The sequence below is a fragment of the Mizuhopecten yessoensis genome, unplaced genomic scaffold, assembly GCF_002113885.1.
Source record: "Mizuhopecten yessoensis strain PY_sf001 unplaced genomic scaffold, ASM211388v2 scaffold6439, whole genome shotgun sequence".
Taxonomy (NCBI): domain Eukaryota; kingdom Metazoa; phylum Mollusca; class Bivalvia; order Pectinida; family Pectinidae; genus Mizuhopecten; species Mizuhopecten yessoensis.
The window spans coordinates 105,952-122,739 of record NW_018406550.1 but is presented as its reverse complement, the minus strand read 5'-3'; the positions used below and the strand labels follow the sequence as shown (position 1 = coordinate 122,739).

Here is a 16,788-nt window from a genome sequence, read left to right as displayed (position 1 = left end):
AAGAAAACAAATTCTCTATTATGGATGGAAGTTAGTGTAAATATCATGAATAAGAAATCAAATTCTCTATAAGGGTGGAAGTTATTGTAAATATCATGAATACTCAGATTTTTGAGTGCTTATTAATAGCCTTTTTGTGGTTGGTACTGAAAGTGAGGTGGAAGGCTTAAAAACATAACTTGTAAGTCCTCTTGTTGAGACAATTATGCTGATTGCATTGACAGGTGGAGTTAGAAGTAACTCTGCCCGGCGAGGGCAAAGATAGGGTTTTCAAAGTTGCTATAAAGTGGGTCGCACAAGTCAGTCTCTATACGCTGGAGGAGGCTCTTGAAGGACGATCGCGGCAAATGCCATTTGAGGCGATTCAGGCTCTAGATGTTGTAATGAGGCACCTACCCAGCATGACGTAAGTATTCCTCAACGTGGCGGTCAGTTGAGCAGGGATCGGTCTAGCCTTGCTGCCAGCCTGTCGTATGTGTCTGCCTGACCATTTCATGTGCATACATACCCTCTGACAGTGTCTTGTCTTGCCTCGGAGCTGTCTAGCATTAACATTGTGTATTGTGTGTTGTTATTTAGTAACCTAGAGACTTTTAACATCTTTTCATGTTGTCGCATGTTTGTATTTGTCCATCATGTAGTCAATTTATCAATTTAAAAAAAACATTCCATGGAGTTTAAAACTTAAGAGGACCAACAGATTTATGTCATTTATTTATCTTTTAAATCAAAACTTATCAAGTCACCTACCCAATAACAGTGTGATTGCAATATTTTTTAGTTTGGTATGAATTGCATGATTGTTATTGTGAAATTAATCAAGGATTTGGTTGTTGCAAACTTGCAAAACAAAGATGTATATGATGGACAAAGAACCATGGGTCAGGATGACATGTATGTAGCGTGTACTTACCTAGTATTAACACTGAGGAGGCCCTTGACCTGGTCAGTGTCTGGGCCTCGCATGCCCCCTGTCACAGGGATTCACGCCTTAGGAGACAATTCCTAGGGTGTCATCCAAGACCTGCTCCTAAGAAGGGCCAGGCCATGTGTCTAGGTGTGGCGTATCATAGTTTAGTACTAACATGGAGTGGCCGGTTTTGTCTATTGTTAACAGGTCGAGTTGCAAGTAACATTACCGGGCGAGGGCAAAGATAGAGAATTTAACGTAGTCATCAAATGGCAGGCACAAGTGAGCTTGTTTGCTCTTGAAGAGTCGTTAGCGGGGCGTATACACCAGGTTCCCACTGACGCAACCCAGGCCCTAGACGTCATATTACGTCATCTTCCCAGCATGACGTGAGTATAGACTGACCCTGAAACATGGATTAAACATTTCAGGCCACACAAGACACAAAAAGTGAAAAAAAAAAAATCACATTTCAGCATGTTCAGACTTTCAGGCCATTATAACTTTGTACATGCTAATTGTGATATTGGAAGTGTTCGATCCTGAGAACAAAGACAAAGCTGTTAGGCCACACAGTGTTTGCTCAAGTTTTTCAGTATTTTGATGATTTTTTTTCTGAAATGAAATTTGGAAAGCAAAATGTAACATCAGAATTTTGTCAGATTGGATGTTAAAAAATTCGTTAAATATGTAGATTGTATGTTTTATTGGGATTGTGTATTGTAGTTATCTCCCCTTGGATTTCATCCCAGTTGGTTTCTAGATTAAGTTTTTGCTGTTGAAGTATTTCATGGCTAACATTCTCTTTCACTCATCTGACTGCACAGATATCAATGTATTCCTTCTTCCTGCACTATAAACACATCAACCCTCTCTCCTTCACTCTACCATCAACAATGGACTTTAAAGGAAAATTGAATACATGAAATTTTACCCTTGTGCTTGGCATGATCAGTGGTCCTTTTTACTGCAGGCATGGTTTACTTTCACTACTCTTGCATCTCTTCATTTTTTCATTGTTCATTGCTTGTTGTTTTTTGTTTTTTCTTTCATCCCACATTTTGTATTAATCTGTCTTAATCTCTGGAAAGATTTATTTGGCTTCAAAATTCTTCCATGATCTAGCAGTATGGTTGGAGATATTCTGCTATGAAAGTTGGTTGAAACAGAAGAGCTCTTTTAACTTTCATCATGTTTCATACATCCTCAGGCTATCATCATACATGTATGATCATCATTTGTGAAGATTGCTTTAATGCCAGTGGTAAAGTTACATTTTAAAGGACTATCTATGGTTTGGGCCTTTTTTGGCCCCCAAATCCATCAAAATTAAAAATCTGCAATAGAACTTTCAAACGAATGTTTCTTTAATTTTGAATACTTTCCCAGTACTATTATGTAAACATTCATTTGTGTTTTCAATTTTGGCTGCCATGGTAACCAGGTCATATTTGCATAAATAATTGAAATTTGATTTTTCAGTCAATTTTGACAGGTTTTCACCTAGTTTTTCTCTTATCTACCATAGAGCACACTCTTGAACAAACTTTATATTTCTCCTTAAGATGTATTACAGGTGCCTTCACATTATCCTTTGATATTAAGTTTGTTCAAGCATGCGCTCTATAATTTTTAGGAGAAAAACTATGCAAAATATCACAATATTCACTGAATGTTCAATTTTTTCTAATTTATACAAATTTGAACTTGTTACCATGGCAACAATAATTAGAAATATAAAATAAATATTTTCATAATAATATTTGGGAAGTATTCGAAATAAGAGAAACATTAATTTCAAAGTTCATTTAAAGGTTTTGAATTTTGATGCATTTGGGGGCCAAAACAGGCCCAAACCATGCATAGTCCTGTGAAGTAGTAACAGTTTTGAAAAAGGTTATTTTTTAGAACACAAAAAGGTTTTAAAAATGTGAAGTTTCTTTTTTTTTATTTTTTTTAGCCAAATATGGGAAGCACTATTTTTTAGAACACAGAAAGGTTTTAAAAATGTGTTGTTTCTTTTAAATTATATATTAGCTAAATATGAGAACTACAGTTTCTTTGTATATTTGTGTGTGTGTAAAAATATGTTTACACCAACTAATACATCTTCTACATCTTAAACAAGTTGAAGTAACTCACAAATGATAACCATTTCATTTTTCACAAAAAAAGCTAGCAACTCCACAAAGTATTTGATTTTGAGAACCCTTTCTTTTATAAGTGTAATATTGGTATGCATGCATGTTGTACAGTGTTATGTTAAATGCAAGAGTTGAAAGGTCTGTCATATTGGAAGAAAATGTGTATTGATATTGTGAAGTGCCTTGACTGATTGATGCTACTTCTCCCATGCAAGGAGGTATGACCTTTCACCTCTGTATCATAATTTCATTTTCATACCATTACTTGTTGTTACGTTGTCGTCTCACTAAACTAAGGGGAAATAAGGCATTCAGTTCCTCTGTAGCACTAACGTTATGACTTTGTAAGTTGAACAGGTAGATAGGGCTTATAATAGTAAAAATAGGGATACATAATTCCTTGATTGAAGGAACATGGTGTTGGTCAGGTTTAAAGGGGGATACATTGCCCAGAGTCCACATGTTTTCTATGGTGTCCACAGTATAAAGTTAAATGGTGTGCCAGCGCAACAGAAAGATTTCAAAAGCTTCTATTTATGATAAATACAAGGCAACAATGCTGCTGTTGTTGTATACGTATTTGCCTGAAGGGTGATATGGCTTTTAATCATAGCTTCACATGGTAGAAATATTCGTAGTCATTGAGGAGGGCTTGCTAGAAATAGTCGACATTGGCAATAGCAATTAAAAGTTGAGTGTTGGCCTATTCAGGCCGTAAGGAAGTAAAATCCTTTGAAATAGACATTATTTCTTAACTTTTCATATACATGTATAAATGTTTGTTAATGTTATTTACATGTACCCTGTCCTAATCTTTCCTGTACACAACTAATTCTGTAGTACTCTTATATTTTTGTGCTTTCTATTGGTGAAATACTAAAACTATATTATGAAACCTCCCTGTAACAGCTTTATCTATAGCAGTATCCTGAACAAGAAAAAAATCACAATATAAACTTTTGTTGTATTAACTGATAAATTTTCACAGGTACTCAATTCACTAAATTCTCCTTTAATACGATAATGAAACAATCACCTGTGAAATGCAATTTAATTGTGACAGAAATGTTTTAAAGTCAAAACATAATGTATTATTATCTATTTGTAGCACTAAAACAAATGTACTTGTTAGTAAGAGAGGAAAGTTTGTACAATTGTGTACTGAAGACAGGAAACAGGATACACTAAATGCTGATCAATATGTTAATTTTTAATGCAAGTCTATGTATACTTGTGTAATCACACATACTAACACCGGTGGTAGGACAAATATAAGATTGTAACCCTAATGTTCCAGGGAAATATAAATATAGTTATGTCTTTATGTTTTTTCCATGATGTTTTATTTAGCCATCCAAATTATGTTCAGAATATTATGTGGAGAATTAAGAGAATCAATACAAAATCCAAAGTTTCAGTTGTAACTAGTTGAATTACCTTAACTTTACTTTTTCATTGCTATATAAATGTGTAAAAAAATGACACTGATTTGCATGGGAGCAGTGGCTTTCATGTCTTACAAACATTTTCTGGTATAATAACTTTTTCAGTACCTCTGACACCATACAGCATCTGCAAAAACCGCTGTCTGATCCGTAACCCCATGTGGCATCAATGAAACAATGTGTTTTGTAACTTCCGGAATTTATTCTAAAAAGACTAGGAAATATGGTATAGAAAAAGTTAAATCTGGGTTTCTGCTAATATTTTAAATGTGTTATCACAATTTTCTTGTTGAGCACTATGAACAAAAAATGCAGATGCAATATGGTGTTATAGGAACTACAAAGTATCTCATGGGCTTTAAGATGTAGCAGATCTATTTAGTTTCTCTGCATGGATATAAGACTTTAAAAATGATTGGATAGAATTTATTTCTGTCTTGGCAATAAATATACAATTCAAGTAACTATATATCATGACAGCTGGTGAAGTTTGACTGAAGTGTTAGCTTCATTCCAGGTCAAAGCTAAATTCAGAATCACTGAAGTGCCATGGACCAGTCAAACTAAAACCTATATTCCTTTTCTGTACCAATAGTTCTTACTTGGAATTGTTTTAAGGTCTGAAAACCATAGATTAAGGTCGTTTTGCACATTTTAGTATAAAAAGGAGCAATAATCTTCAAACTGATCCTTGGATTGGAAATCTTGCAATACCATGTTCAGTTGTAGGTTTTTGAAATATTTTCATTTATGAAATAATTTGAAGAATTTATAAGTGTGCCAGGGTCATGAAAAAACACTTAAGTCTCTGTGATTTCACAGAGCAATCCCAAAGATTTATCACTGACCAGTCAGTCTTATGTGGGTGTGGTTTATGTTTTGCTAGCTACACACCTGTGGGTCGATCGTTTTTCTCCCCACCAGAGGGGTATGACCATCCCCTAGGAGGAGGCAGGGAGGTGTGGTTTGGTTTTCATCAAAGTGTTCGCCCATCCCACTGGAAAATGATGCTCAACATTGATGGTAATTTTAAGTCTAAACTACCATTTTTTTTGGTACCAATCTTGTCTGAAAATGAACTTTTTCCAGCAACTAATTATAATTGGAGGTACATACAATAACTGACGTCAATTAAGTATGCATGATTATGCATATTGAATAGTTGTTAACAGATTTCACAGGGAACTTCAAATATATGAAAGATATTAAATTTCTATATCAGTAATGTACATAGTATTTCTGCCTGCTAGATATCACACTTCTACTTTTTCTTGCTTATGAAATTCACCTGATAATTTACTGTAACTGTACAACACTCTAAGATTGTATTTCTGCTTGGAACAAAATCTCCTGAAATTGTTTATACTCCATGATTATAAGTAAATTTCCCTATGGCAATTAACTGAGGGAACTGATTGTTATTCCAGTGTCTGCCACAGCGTTCTATAAAGCTCAGCCGGTGATAGAGTTCCTATGTGAGGTTTTGGATATCAAAGACATCAGTGAACAGAAACGACCTCTGACTGACTCGCAAAGGGTCAAGTTCACAAAGGAAATTAAAGGTAAACACTGCATATTAATTACAGAATATGAAATTGATATTATGATGTTCGGTTGAGTGGGCAAGATCTTTCATTAAGGTATCACGGTACCAGGTTATTACCTTTAGAGGCCCTTTCTGGTCAGCTATTATATCAATGGGTTTTGCATTGATTATCTCTGAGCCAAAAGAATTTGGTGCTGTATAAATAAGGGTGTGGCACTCCACACATGGGAGAGGGGTAAGGCCCACTTTGGGAAATAGCACAAGAACATTTTTAACTTCTCCAGTTCTGATAAGAAAATGGGCATCACCAACCTTTTGATAAATTAAATTGAATGGATTTGAAATTTAAAATGGTTTCTTTGGCCTCTGATTGGCTGAGACATCTGACATTTCCTCAATTTTCGTTATGCCAATAGTAACAAAACTAGATTTGAATCCCATTGTCCTGAACAGGTATATATACTGTTATTTTGGGATTGTGGCCACTTTTCCTCTGATTGGTTCAGATGTTTTTTATCATTTCTTAATTCCACCAGATCAACTTTTATTAAACATTGTATAGATGCTCCTGTCATTATCCTTACCAGTTTTCAAATTAGTGGAAACTTTTCAACTTTTTGTCTAGTTAAAATAAAAAATAAATAAAATACAGGTGTACTTCACTACTTGTTTATATCTATGTTTCTCTGTGTAAATCCTATTGTTGTTTTACAGGCCTTAAAGTAGAAATTACTCACTGTGGGACAATGAAGAGAAAATACAGAGTGTGTAATGTCACGCGAAGGCCAGCACAAACTCAGTCGTAAGTAAAATAGGATCACTCCAGCTGTACTATAGTCATACATTGTTACCATTGTTATTGCAACGTTTCGTAATTCAGATACTTATTTTCAGGACACTTATATTTAGACACTCACTTTCACAGTGATATTTCCCGATTCATTTACGATTGTTAAGCCATTCATGTAAAGTTAACTTAAAACAAAGCTATTTGGATGAAGGTGTACTTTAATAAAAAGTTTAGTTTTAGCAAAAATTCCTCTTGCAGAATTTAAATATATTTTATAGAGTATTGTGCAAAATGTCATATCCATAAATAGTGAGCCCAGGTGTGGGTGTTCATCAGCTTGTTTATATTACAGTCACTGGCTGACAAGAATGCAGCACTGTTCACATGTTCTTTAAACCTTGTAGTTAACATTTATTATGGTTTGATCCTTTGCTGAATTGGATGCCAATATTTGTTGCCAGATTCCCTCTACAGTTAGACTCTGGTCAGACAGTGGAATGTACAGTCGCCAGATACTTCCTGGAAAGATACAAGATGAAACTTATGTAAGTGCTGAAGTAGTTAGGTATCGGGATGGACCAGGTAGCCTGTAGAATTTAGGCCAAAGCTGAAAGTATCCTAATGTATTAGTTCTGTTGACTTGATTATCGAAACATTTCCTCACATCCATAAATAAGAATTGAAGCATTATAGAACGACTGAAGATGTAGTAAGTTACAATCATTTCATTTTCGTTACTTTCATAACTTACGTTTAGGTAGAGTCAGAAGGACATTAAACTATTAAATGAATGGAAACAATTTTCAAAGTAGACAAAAAATGTAAATTTATTTTACTTTATGTTACTGATCTGTAAAATGAAGTCTTGAATTCTGTCCTGTACAAGATCAGACTTCAGTTTTGAGAAACAATTTCTGATTTTTGTGTTCGGTTTTTACAGGTACCCTCATTTACCATGTTTACAAGTAGGACAAGAACAGAAGCATACCTATCTACCACTGGAGGTACGTTAAGCTACCAGCGGCAAGTTAACAACAGTAAAATATACTCTATTTACAGACCTTAAGCTTCACTAGGCATAGCGATGATGATAGACCTATAAGTGATATAGCATCTCCTGTCTATTTCCCCATATAATAGTAGTAATACATCCTTATTGCTGAAATGTGACCTCTTCCCTGACTTAACCTTGTGACACCCACATGTAAATCCAGTATCATACTCAAGTATCCATCACTGTATTAAGATCCAGCACCATTCTAGGTAACACAGGTTACTATTTGGAGGAGGATTGTTTTTGTCAGACTGTTGTCTATATAATATGTTAAAGTATTGTATTGTATACGTGTGATGTCGGCTCTGACAGAGAGTCCTGCCCTTTCTAAGTAATTACTTGTCACATTGTGGGGACGGCCCTTCATCCGACCATTGTGTGTATATGTAGAGGCAGCCCATTATTTTACCCCTTTCAATGTATTTTCAAATATAACAGTATGGTTCCTAGCTGCTTTACTTGTCTATTGATTGTATGTTAATTTCCTTTATTTGTTGACATAACATATAAACAATCAGAAATTAGCCTGTCAATCTCCACTCACGTTTCTATGAACTATATATACTTTGACAGCCCCTCATTCTGCACTTCTCTGGGAACTATATATACTTTGTGAGAATCTTGATTGATTGCCCCTTTGTTTGACGTGTTTATATATTATGTCTATTGAGACAACCCCTCATTCTGCACTCCTCTGGGAACTATATATACTTTGTGAGAATCTTGGTTGATTGATTATGTCTATTGAGACAGCCCCTCATTTTGCACTCCTCTGGGAACTATATATACTTTGTGAGAATCTTGGTTGATTGCCCCTTTGTTTGACTTGTTTATAGATTATGTCTATTGAGACAGCCCCTCATTCTGCACTCCTCTGGGAAGTATATATACTCTGAGAGAATCTAGGTTAATGGTCCCTTTGTTTAACTTGTTTATATATTATGTCTCATTTCCTCCTTTCTCTGTATTTACAGGTGTGCAATGTAGTGGGAGGCCAGAGGTGTATCAAGAAGCTGACGGACATGCAGACATCTACAATGATCAAGGTTTCTCAAATAAGTTGCCATCTCTATACAGCAGATCTCGGAGGCATACACACTGAAGGGGAAAACTAAAATCTCTCGGGTGGTTTTCCATCACGATTATCAAGTAGCAATTCTAATATTAAACAGAGATGTAATTAGGTGTATTTCTCCTGTTGTGATATACACCTAAAGACCACACCAAAAGCAAACATCTGCGGTTCTTTATTTGCACTTCTGTTGTTGTTGGTAGCAGCAGCAGGAATTCAGAAACCAGGAAGTTTGTTTTTCTCGTACCATAAAAGAGAAAAAGCATTGCAATAGAGGTTTTTACTGAGGATGTTTGGTCATGATTTCCCCCAGCCCTCGACTGTTTCTACCATCTGTTTTCCTAGCTACCTGTTGATCATGAACTACTTCTGGGTGTCATTTTCTGTATTTCTGTTTGGACTGAATGTTGCATGGTATCTTCTGTCATGAAATTTTGAAGTGATTGACTCTAATATTATATGTTCTGCAGACTTATTTGTTTCTTGGAATTATTTAAAATAGGATTCTGTTATTTCATATTAATGGAAAATGTTGTTAGAGTAGTCATTGGTTTACCAGAGAAATAAAAATTGAGAAAAATTTAACATGAATTTTACAAATTTTGGAACTACTGGTTAGGTAATAAGATTCTGTGGAAGGAATGTTTTTACCTATATTGAAGAATTGGGTTTGTGTATATAGTTGGAGGCATATTTGTATGTCTCCATGTTATGGTTTTGTGGAGGCATATTTCTATGCCTTGTCTTGGCTGTTGCTGTATATAGCTGAAACTTACTTGAGATTTCACTTTGGTCTTACAAGTGTTTTTTGTCTGGCTAGATTTACAAGTTTTTGCTAGAATATTCCGACATTATTTACATTCATTACAAACAAATATTGACTGGTTTCTGATATTTAAAAAAAAAAAAAGCTTTTCTGCTTGTTGGTTTTGAAATATTTGTTTTATTGTCTTTATGTTACCAGTGGCATTAGAAATTGCGAGACAAAAGGAAACTCTGTATATGGATTTGATCATGCATTATTTCCATCATTTCATGCTATAGACATTAGTAAAAGTGTGTTTGGCCTATGCTTCTCCGACCTTTGTTTGGTTTGGCTTTCTGTTGTGCTTCTGTCTGCATTATTTCCTCGTACAGGTCCTTCTGGCAAATAAATGTGTACAATTAAGATAAGATTTGTCCGCTGGCTGATTTGGTAAGTGTTGTATATTTCAAGGTCACACCTAAAAAAATCCTTGATATTTCCATGATAATTATTTTATCGATTGCTTAAACAGAGTGATTCAGAACATCATTCATTGTATATAGTGAATCTGATCATAATTCTTCATACAGGTCTTTTTGGCATGCTAGTTTCATGCATTAAAATGTGCTTTTCCAACTGCTCAATCTAATTTGTTCTGAAATTAAGATATTTTAACAGTAAACTGATATACAATTTGATTTATTCAATGTCTCTCTGTAAAAGCTGGTCTGATGAAGCTGTTAACCCCTGGACATGTGTATGCCTGTGTGGTCGCTGCCATTGACATAATTTGTGATTTTAGTTTGGTGCTACCTACATTATGTTTTAAATCCTAAAATGTATTTTTGATTTTGATAGTAGCTAGTTTGTACTTTTACTTGTCATTCGTTTAATTTAATTCTGATAAATGGTAAAACTGCAGAATAACGATTTTCAGTTTGAAAAGGTGGTGAGAATTGTCAAAATGGAAATTTGTGCAGTATTATTGAATATTTGCAATTGATGATTTAAAGAGAAAATATGACATTTAATAAACGTTTAAATTTTTTGTTTAAGTTTTAAATTGTATTATTCAAATTGTTTTGTTCCTCAAAAGTAATAGAGAAATTAATCACTTTTTGATGTACTGTCCTGAAGTCTTCAATTCTTCTATCCAATGTGTACTTCCATCAAAGTGGAGCAACAGTAATTGCAAGGCTTCCATACATTAATACCAAAATGTGTACAGTATTCTTACTAGTTATAAGCCTTAATATGGAAAAGCTTTGAGTGACTGTATTGGTAATGTATCTGTTTGTGTCATTTTAGGCCACAGCTAGATCTGCCCCCGACAGAGAAAAGGAGATCAATAACCTTGTAAGTACTTGTGTATGATCAAAGGTGGGTTATATGGTACGTACTGATATGTGTATAGAAATAATAGAAATTATAATGATCACAAGTACAAAATCTCCAAAACACTGACTGATGAACTGTTAACTTTGGATTATGTTATGTGGGGATATGTTAACGACTTGATAGGTAAAAAAATAATAATAGTATTTCAACTTATATCAAGTTGAAACATGCTTTATATCATGTCACAAGATTGAGATTATGATTTAGACATAACCAAACAGTATCAATCCTATTTAGGAAATGAACATTCACTGATTACATTCTGTTTGTATATAAAAAAATGTTTTATACGGATTGCCATTAGTATAAAACACTTGTCAATCAGGCTTAACTTTCAACTCGCAGTTCATTTCAACGAACACTTAGTTTTTAATGACTTGTTGATATGTCTTCATCTGAAAGGTTTATAAAGAAAACTCAAACATGTGGCTAACTTTGAGTCTCTTTTAAATGTCATTTCCATGAGAGGTAAGTCATTGATTACCTATTGTATATATTTGTACTACCATGGCAACATGTTAAAGCAAAGGAAATTATTAGTCTCGCACAAAACAATTCATTCTCAGAATTATGATTTATGCTCTCTTACATTTTCTGCATTTCTTGAATATGTCATGAAAAAATTGAAAGCAAGCTATTTGATTCAGATTGGTTTAAAGTTTAAGAAAAAACAACCAAATATCATCAAGTTGATAACTGTCCTTTGAATTTCACAGAGGAGCAACACATGATTGTAAAACTAGAAATATTCAGTTGCGCTGCCATCCAATTCTTTTGATGTACTTTAAAGGATCAAACTAATCAACTATTAGTATCCACAAGATTGCGTGTACAGAGCTTTCAATTTCATCATGACATTTTCCAGGGTGCAAAAACCTCAATTTCATCATGACATTTTCCAGGGTGCAAAAACCGCTGTATGTCAAGGACAAAAACAATTCAATGCTTCAAAATGTTTGATTTCTATGATTGTTTTCTACTAATGACATGTCACAGTGTATTTTATAAATAGAAAATAAATTTACTTAAACTGGACTGTTATGTGTGAACTTCAATTTTGATTTTAACTTGATTTATTTTTCTTAACTTCCATTAACTTTAATCCAAAAGTCACTATTAACCAATAATTGATTCATTTGAATGCTATTATCTGGAGAATAACAAATCACAAAAGTTTAAGTAAATGGTAAATAACAGTTCCTTTATCCAAAGGATAAAAGTAAACTGATAGGGACTGTTGTCATGGTAGCATCTTGTATAACAAATATATATATGCCTTGTTGATGACCATGTTGCTCCATCGCTGCCTACCATTAGGTACAAAAAGCCGATTTCAACCAAGATCCCTACCTGCAAACGTTCGGGATTAGTGTCAACTACCAAATGACGGAGGTCAGGGGTCGCGTGCTGCCACCTCCAAGGATAGAGTACGGCGGCAGGGTATGCGCCAATTCCTTCCTCTCACTGCTCCACAGCCACGTAATATCATGTCTGATTGTTCTTCTGGTTGCAGGAATCCATAGACCATAGCAACAGTCTCTAAGGAAAATATAAAGTTTAATCTTTGGACAATATGGGGGTGTTCTGGAAATTAATATTGTCTTCAAATCTCGGATCAATTTGGCTTGTGCAAGTGAAATGATTGTCTTGCTTAATCTGTTATGGTGGTTTTATGGATTCCTGAGGCCATGTTTGTCTACAGAATGGAAAGCAATGTTAAATGCATAAAACTAACATAAATCTATCGACCAAAAAATAAGTGACAGTTTGAAATATAAACATCGGATAAAATAAACTGTTGTTGAAATTCATAAAATTTTATTCTCCTCAAAGGAATTGTAGCATGTACAGTGCTGTTATTTTTTGGTAGATGTCACAAGTTTTTAGCATTGGCATTGCTGACCATCCCCGGTACATCCATAGGTTTGGCATGGTGCCCATTACAGGGGCCTCCCAAAGGCGCCATTACAGGTTGGCATGGCCACCAGCACGTCACCTCCCGTGTGTGCTCTGGCATTCCAGCAACAAAAAACAAATTGTTTGACTTTTTTTTTTCTTGTACAACCCCATCTGTTACCCCAGGTTCGCAAAGCCAATTTCAATGCCGACCCGTATCTGCAAATGTTTGGAATCAGCATTCAAACCCAGATGGCCGAGGTTCAGGGCAGAGTCCTGATGCCCCCAAAAATACAATATGGAGGAAGGGTAAGATAGAACGAAAAGCCGATATGTCACGTAACTATCTCATTGATCAGACCATCGAAGCAGCCATGATCATCCATTGTGTTATCTCACTGGCAAATCTCTGTGCCACTTCTGTCGGCTGCTGCCTCTAGTTTATTGTGTTGCCATGCCGTCAAATTGTCAAGGTCATTACTGTTGCCAGACAACTGCTGTTGTCAGGAGTTATGGCATGGGTACAACCAATCAGAACACCTCATTTCCACTGCCTTGGTTACAAAGCTTCCAACCTATTCTCACCTTGGATTGTTGCTTGTTCCCAGTTATATAGGGATGTTGAATTTCAAAACTTCATTTTGTCTTTACTGCATTCAAATCAACCTATCTTTTCATTTGGTTTCTTCCTCCATCCCATGCTTTGACGACCTACAAACCAAATCCTTGTGTTATCCTCTTTATGTTTTCAAAGATTTACATTTTGACTTGAGTTGCTCTTGTTCTGTCTGTCTGTAATGTGTTAACTTTTGGATGCTGATTTTCAAAGTTATGACCAAATATATTTGCTTTGCGCTGTGTGGATTAAATCTTGAATTGTGGCTATTTCTGTCTGCGGATTATCAGGGAAAGTCTTGTCATTGGCATAGCTAAGGAAATGAATATGTCACATTTTTGATTGATTATTTGAAGTTTTGTTGAGCAGGATTTTCTTTTAATGTTTTGAAATATTTCTGTAACATTCATCAAAATCTTTTCTAAAATGGGAAAATTTGATATTTATTTTGTCTGGGGTACATTATGAGTGCTTTGTCCAAGATATGAAAATGGCTTTGTCAATTAGACTGAAAAATGACAGTTTTGAGTGCTTACCTGAAAATAAAGATAAACAGATAAAGGGTGGACTATTGCATAGAGTTACAAAGGAATCCATGGGATAAGTTTTCATTATTTAGAGGAGGAAGCAAGGGTTAGTAGCTCAGTTGTTTAAAGGATCAAATCATTATCCAAAGTGCCATTTTTTTTCACTTGCATGACAAATGTTTTCTTTTATTTGCTAATCATGCTTGCATGTGAAAGATTATAGTGTGGATATTGATCACAAGAAAAAAAGTTTTGTTTCAACTCGGGTTTTTTTGGGGGGAACTTCAAATAGATTATTGTGTTGACACGACCAGTATTAGAGTTATCAATTGCATGTGAAACATTTAATCACTGATGAAAACATGGGCAGGAGAATGACAAAAAAAATCTTGATCCAGATCATTTGGTTCTATACTTACCTATCTTTTATTAAAAAGTAATTCCATCGATTTTGCCGATTTCATTGTCATGTGAGCTTGTGTCGGTAGGAACTGGCTTTATCTTGAAAACCCCCCACTTGAAATTATTTTTGAATTGAGAGTGAAAAACTGTTTTATTTTCAAATCATTTGAAAAAAGTCCAGGGGTGAAGTACAGGTAGAGTGTTGTACAGTGTCTAACCTATAAATCTTTCTGTTTGTATTTATTAATCCTGGATGTACCATGTACCAAACTCTTTCTGTGTGTAACAACTAATTAATAACAAATTCATGTGTGTGACACTACGGGTTGGTCCTACAGCTGTGGGTAAGGCCGTCCTTGTAGTGTTGCAGGGTGGAAGGTAGTATAGAATTTATATATAAATTTATTTCCAATGTTAGTAAATTTCTCATTTAGTAGAAAATATATGATCTTTCAAATTATTGCAAATTATAGAATATTAAATTTGAGAGTGGAAGAGTTAAAAATATTTGATGAAATACTAGAGTTTCAATACAACAAAGAAAGAAAAATTGAATGACTTGAATTTATTTTACTTTGTGAAAAATTGATTATTTGAAAATATAAAATTTGAAGAAAAAGGGCCAAAAATGTATTAGAAAACATTTCTAACCACAAACAAGAGGTATAAATGAATGTTGAATATCATTATATTACCAAACAGTACTTAAGTAGGGAAAATTTATTTATTTAATAAAATATATATATATGATTTTGTAGATCCCTGGGTTTATGTGCATTACGTCAAATTCGGTTTTAAATGTATGCTTTGTCCTATAGAAATAATCACCTTAGTAATCCTTATCTTTAAGTGTTTGTTATTTATTTTAGTAGACTTTCATGTTATTTTTAATCATCTGAAAAGTTGTTGTTTTTTGCTTTTTTCTTTATTTTTTTCATCCCAAAATAATTTGCTCCAACATATCATTCTTAGGTCTTCATCGCTATTGTCAATCCAGTGAGTGGAGAGGGGAGACAAATTATGATGAATAATTAAAAGTATTGTCTAGATTACTAAAACAGTGATTTGTTTCATTTGATAATAATACTTGAATTTGAAAATATTTGAAACAATTGCTATGTATGTTAAACTATTTGATGCATCATAGATTTGTAAAACAAAAACAATGATAATTAAAATTTGCAGTGAAAGGTTAGAATATTTCTTTTATTAATTTGGTAAAATGGATGTTGACGGTAAAATTTAATTCAAATGTAATTTGAAAATACATCTACTCGTAAAAATAGATTAATATTGGTAAATTAGAAAACATTTCAATTGGCTAAATTGTCTAGATTACCAGTGAAGTTTGAGATATAATAGAAGAAATAACTATATGAGCATAAGATTATCACTTGCGATGGCAGGTTTTGCGATAAACGCTAAAATACAGCTGTATAAATAATCACTTAAGTAATGTCATAGGTTCATATAAGAAACGATAATGATTATGTATTGTGATGGCAAAATAGTTAATGTATACATAGAAAACATCACTTATGTTGGCAGATAAATAGTTTAATACACTACTAAAGTATTTGTCATAGGCAGGCTTATCTTGAAAATGTTCATATACATATAAGAAAAATAAATAATAGTGTATTGTGATTATAAGTTTAAAATTTATGTACATAAAAATCACTGTGGTGATGAACAAATTTATCTGATTTTTTTTTTTTATATGTATAAAAATCACTGTTGTGATGGACAAATTTATCTGATTTTTTTTATATGTATAAAATATCACTGTGGTGATGGGAAGATTTATCTGTAAAATGTTAATTATTACTTTTTTTGATAGACAGGTTTATCAGTAAAATGTTTATATGTTTAAAAAATATCACTTGCAACGGCAGGATTATCAGTAAATTTTAATAATGTAACATTAATAATAATCACTGTATTACATTAAATACTCTGCATTGTATCCAGTGTTGACCACCAATCATAGGAAGTGGTGGTCTTGTATGTATTTTCGTACTGACTTGTCCATTTATTGTGAAGCAGACAAAGGCCCAAGCAGTACCCAACCAGGGTGTATGGGACATGCGTGGCAAGCAGTTCTTCTCTGGCATAGAGATCCGTGTCTGGGCAATCGCCTGCTTTGCACCACAACGAACAGTCCGTGAGGACGCTCTCAGGTAGGAAACCTGTCGTTATTACAGTTCATCTCATTTATCTGTGAAATGGGGAAGTCTGTAACT

The 16,788-nt window shown here is 34.1% G+C and overlaps 1 protein-coding gene across 12 annotated transcripts in view; it reads left to right on the top strand.

Annotated features, from left to right (window-relative positions):
* LOC110452131 (protein argonaute-2-like) overlaps positions 1-16,788 on the top strand; it is a 45,626-nt gene that overhangs the window by 14,490 nt on the left and 14,348 nt on the right. For 6 of the 12 annotated variants that reach the window (XM_021500483.1, XM_021500482.1, XM_021500481.1 and 3 more), the window contains 10 exons: positions 1,118-1,299; positions 5,386-5,522; positions 5,927-6,061; positions 6,760-6,847; positions 7,297-7,380; positions 7,776-7,839; positions 8,864-8,935; positions 11,015-11,062; positions 12,422-12,544; positions 16,589-16,725. In XM_021500483.1, coding sequence (XP_021356158.1) covers positions 1,118-1,299; positions 5,386-5,522; positions 5,927-6,061; positions 6,760-6,847; positions 7,297-7,380; positions 7,776-7,839; positions 8,864-8,935; positions 11,015-11,062; positions 12,422-12,544; positions 16,589-16,725 — 1,070 coding nt within the window. Of the gene's footprint in view, positions 1-224; positions 407-1,117; positions 1,300-5,385; positions 5,523-5,926; positions 6,062-6,759; positions 6,848-7,296; positions 7,381-7,775; positions 7,840-8,863; positions 8,936-11,014; positions 11,063-12,421; positions 12,545-13,186; positions 13,310-16,588; positions 16,726-16,788 lie in introns of all 12 variants that reach the window. The other 6 variants (XM_021500476.1, XM_021500473.1, XM_021500475.1 and 3 more) reach the window with 6 other exon arrangements.